The sequence below is a fragment of the Triticum dicoccoides genome, chromosome 1B (assembly GCF_002162155.2).
Source record: "Triticum dicoccoides isolate Atlit2015 ecotype Zavitan chromosome 1B, WEW_v2.0, whole genome shotgun sequence".
NCBI lineage: Eukaryota > Viridiplantae > Streptophyta > Magnoliopsida > Poales > Poaceae > Triticum > Triticum dicoccoides.
Window position 1 is genome coordinate 548,327,589 of NC_041381.1, and position 4,918 is coordinate 548,332,506.

The window sequence follows — 4,918 nt, forward strand, 5'->3', positions numbered from 1 at the left end:
CAATGCGCTTCGGCCATGGCGGGCATAGCAAATTGAATGGGAGGTTAACCACCCGCTCCCAAATCTTGATCCTATCAAACTTGAGTTCAGAGGGCCGCGATCTGATGTTAAACCTCTTCAACACCACACGGTGCTTTCCAACCATCCATGGACCCCCCTCCAAGATCTGATCATTGTCTCTCTTGTTCATGAAACTAGCCACAAACACATTCTCCCCCGACGGCCTAAAACTCAACCCCTTCGGGTTACCCCACGCTGGGCGTAGCCCATCTCCGATGGTGTTCACATGGAGTACCCTTCGATGTAGTACCTTGCCGATTAGTGCATAAATCTCCTCCTCCGTCTTCTCTTCCTCATCATCAATGACTAACTTTGCTCTCTCTTTGTCCGTCAGCTCCAGCCGATCCATCATCTGCTCCACCGTCTCCGTCTCCTTGTACTGACCTCTCTTTCCTCCCATGGCGCTAGTCTCCGCCGCCATCTTCTTCGCCCGGCCCTCCACCCCCAACCCCTCTCCTATAGCGCCACCAAGGGTGGGAAAGGACGCAAGGTCCCCCCTTGATCACCCCGAGTAGGCAAACAAAAGGATCAGGATGAGGAGGAAAGCTGGATGCCGGCGATCTTGAAACCCTAGAACTTGTGCCCTCGAGATCGCCTCGTGCGCCGCCCTGCCACTCGAAACCCTAGGAAAACGTTTCAGGGCTTACTCAATCGTTTGGTGGTAAATCTCGTATTAAGTTGCAGATCAACTATTAGGTAGTTGCACATCAACAACTAGCCAGTTGCACAAAACAGAGACAAAATTGCACAAAAAAAAGTTTGTCGAAACATATCCATATGGGATCTAGTTTCGAAGAGCACATCGCGAGGATTTCAGCAGTGAAAGCGGATCTTAATTTCGATGTTTCCTTCAAAAGTTATGGCTTTTCTAAAAAAAATTAATCTGAATTAAATGCGTTCACACATGTTAGTGCGTGCGCTTTTGCAATTCTGGTTAAACATGTACTCCCTCTGTCTCAAAATATAAGAACGTTTTTAACACTACACTAGTGTGAAAAACGTTTTTATATTATGGGACGGAGGGAGTAGTATAGTCTTTGTCTTTTTCTTGCTAGGAGGATAAAATAATTCCTAATTTTGTTTGATTAAGACAAAAACATACTAAAAATGGAGAGGCCGCCACGGATTACTATCGAGCCACCAGCCGCTCAAGTAGACACGTCCAAAAAATAATGCACCACCGAGTGCTGTAGAACTCGATCATCGTACGGCACACAAGTGCTAGTCGGATACGAAGTGGGGTACTCGCCCAAGTCAGCTCCTCGTGCCGGTCGGAACTGGCTATTCTTAAGTCGACTAGGTTCCTCGCATCCTCAAACCCGGGTACACGCTGATTCGTTTTCTGCGTGACCATCCTCCTTCCTCCGGCAGCCACGCGCACTGGTCGGCAAACCAAGGACCCGACGAGATCGCCGCCGTTCGCCGTTCGCCGGCTGCCCCGCAGCAAGCTCGAACGCTTTGTTGCTGTAGCAAGTAGGCCGGCCGTGTTATGTCAAACTCCTCTCCGTCCTCCGCGTCGGCCATTGTCGCCAAGGCTGCGTCCGGGTGGCACGACCTCAAGATCGAGGGGCACTCCCTGACGAAGGGGCTCGGTATCGGCGAGTTCATCAGATCGGAGACCTTTGTCATCGCAGGCCATCGCTGGCGTATCAGATATTACCCCAACGGCGCGGCTTCGGACGACGCCGACTGGATTGCTGTCTATGTGCATCGCGAGAACAACACCGACGGCAAGTACATCATGGTGAAACTCCACATCAATATACTTGACCACGACGGAGAACCGGTGCATGCTCTCGGCAAGAGAAGCAATCGGTTTGATAGATGCGGTCCCCAAGATGCAGTAGGATTTGACAGACTCGCCAAAAGGAGGGATTTGGAGGAATCGAGGTATCTCAAGGACGATTGTTTCAGCATCAGGAGTCACCTCACCGTCAGGAATGAGATCCGCACCTTCAAGACACGGTCAGGGGTCACGACGTTGGTCGACGTGCCGCCGTCCAACCAGTGCCGAACGCAGGAATAATTTCTAGGTGTGGCGGAGTGTATGAACAAAAAAACCATGTATAATTCAACTATGGAAGTGCTCACTAGAATACTCGATAAATATTACTTGGTGTTCAACAAATAAAACCGAAATCAAAACTTAACTATTGGCACTCTAAATACCTCAGCTGATGAAGATTACATGGATGATTGAGTGCCAAAAAAACCATTTATATTACCTAGACCGGCATAAAAATGACCTATAAAACATAAACACCAGAGATAAATCATGAATTAGTAACTAGTAGGATATAATGATAGAAACAACATTATGCAAGTGAAGATAGTTAGAAAGAATACATACCCATAATGAAGATTTACTCTCATTAAATAGAACGTGGCAATGGCATTCTTCTACCTTCATGTTGAAATTCTTTCTTAATTTCAGCAAGATCAAGTCCTTTAAATATCTCTCTCTCGATGTAGCACACCATTAAGTCATCAAGCCAACCATCGGACATCTTGCTGCGCAAATCAGTCTTGATGATCTTCATTGCTGAGAAGGCCCTTTCAACCGATGCCGTTGCCACCGGTAGAAGCAACCCCAACTCAATAAGGCGATAAACCAGAGGGAACATAATATTTCTTTCAAGTTCAAACATTTTCTTGGCTAGGCTTGCAAGATCATAACAAACTCTAAAGTCATCATGTCTTTTCATGTGGTTGATGAACAACTGGAGCTCGGTTTTCATACGCTTACGGTCATCACTGGAGAAATCTGCATCATAGATGTCTGTAAGCTTAGCAACTTTGTCCAAATCAAACTTGGAAAATGAGTCTCTTGGGTCAAGACAAGCAAATCCACATAGCAGTTCTGAAGCCATGCCATTAAAGCGATGATCCAGCTCTGTGGTGATAGCATCTATCGCTGCATAGAAGGTATCAACACGAAAAAAATGTTCTTGAGTAACATTATTTCTCCCTCCTTTTCTTGATCGGCCGAATCTCGGTACAGCTTCATCCATATTTGGAACCGGAATATCATTAACATTACAAAAGATCTTGACATCTTCAAAGAGTGGTTCCCAACCATGGTTCCTCAAGTTGTCCAAGGAAGACCTCACATCTGTAACCAAAGACATGGCTTGAACAATATTCTGATCCTTCCGTTGGAGGAGAAGTGACAACTGATTTGTAATGCGAAGGATTTGCAACATCAACTTCATGATGAACACAAAGCTAAAAGACTCCATTATCTGCACCAAACCTCCTGCCCTAGATGGATTACGCTCATCCTCATGCACAATAGCTAACACTTGTATAACTGCATCCCACATCGATTCTATACGAACTAGTGTTTTATAATGAGAGCCCCATCTTGTATCTCCTGGTCTAGCCAATGATGTTTCTTGGTTTTTCCCTCTTCCTGAGAAAATTTCTCCACTCTCTAACTTAGCCAACAGATTTATGCGTTGCTTATCAAGCAATATATCCTTCCTCTTGCAAGACGAACCAGCGGCGTTCACAATCAAGGCCACATATTCAAAGAAATCCTCAATGGAAGAACAGCATCTTGAGACAGCAACAACTACTAGCTGCAATCGGTGGGCGAAACAATGCATATAGAAAGCATATGGGTTTTCATCTCGGACAAGTTTTTGAACACTATTGAATTCTCCCCTCATATTAGATGCTCCATCATACCCTTGCCCTCGTAAATTTGCAATAAGCAGCCCATTCTTACCAAGAACCTCAACCAATGCTTTCTTTAGTGCTTCTGCTGTTGTCTCCTTGACATGCTTGATACCCAAAAATCTTTCAATAACTTCTCCCTTGCTCATATACCTGTAAGGCATAGAAGAAATAATACAATTAGTTAATTAGAAAAAAAGGTGATTACCAGGCAAAAGACGGAACACATAATAAAGTAACCAATGGGTTACCTCACAACCAAGGCCATTTGTTCTTTTACTGATATATCACGAGATTCATCAATAAGAACCGAAAAAAGATTATCCCCCATCTCTTGTTTTATTGCTCTTCGGACCCCATCTGCACAACTTTTGGCAAGTGCTTTTTGAATTTTTGAAGAAATCATTTGTGCATTTCCTGGGCATAGCTCATCAAACGCAATTCTCACTTCCTCCTTTCTTGCTTTGTACCAATCAAGCATCTCTAGAAAATTACCTTTATTTAAGGAAAGGGCAGATTCATTGTGTCCACGAAATGGTTCACCTTGCAATGCAAGAAAACTTACAATCCCCAAAGATGTTTCCAAACGGGTCTCGTACTTGATTAATGATTCTTTGTTATAGACTGTAACCTTACGCTTCATACTTGAGCTTTGATTTTTAAAATCTTCATATGCTGTCCTTGATTGATTGTGGATACTCCTGGGGCCACCAACATGAAGAGGAAATGCCTTGTATGCATTCTTCCAAGTACTGTAGCCATCTTTGGTGAAGGTAGTATGACCAAATTTTTCATCCACCGGATCTTGTCTGAAAAGAAAACAATAAAAGCAATAGACTGCATTCTTTTCCACGCTATATTCCAACCAAGGATTTTTTTCATACCATGCTTCACAAAAGGCCCTGTCAAAATGATCACGTTCGTACGTATGACCGACCGGTCGAGTTGGACCCTTTGCCACATAAGCCAATCTAACTTCATCTCTAATGTTGGGATGAAAATTATTAATTGGAATACGAAGCCCGGGATCAGGCTGGATGTGGTCAGGATGCAACTCCTCAATGAACTTGCCCTCTCCCCCGTCTCTAGCTATTGGTTCATTCTCAATATAATTTTCGCCTTCATCCTCTTCCTCTTGAACAGATGCTGAAACTTCAATCCGCACATTCTCTTGATGCGC

The 4,918-nt window shown here is 44.4% G+C and overlaps 1 protein-coding gene across 1 annotated transcript in view; it reads left to right on the forward strand.

Annotated features, from left to right (window-relative positions):
* Positions 1 to 1,549: 1,549 nt before the first annotated feature.
* Positions 1,550 to 4,918, forward strand: part of LOC119350583 (BTB/POZ and MATH domain-containing protein 1-like) — a 4,726-nt gene continuing 1,357 nt past the window's right edge. The window contains exon 1 of the mRNA XM_037618339.1: positions 1,550 to 2,009. Coding sequence (XP_037474236.1) covers positions 1,550 to 2,009 — 460 coding nt within the window. The remainder of the gene's footprint in view (positions 2,010 to 4,918) is intronic.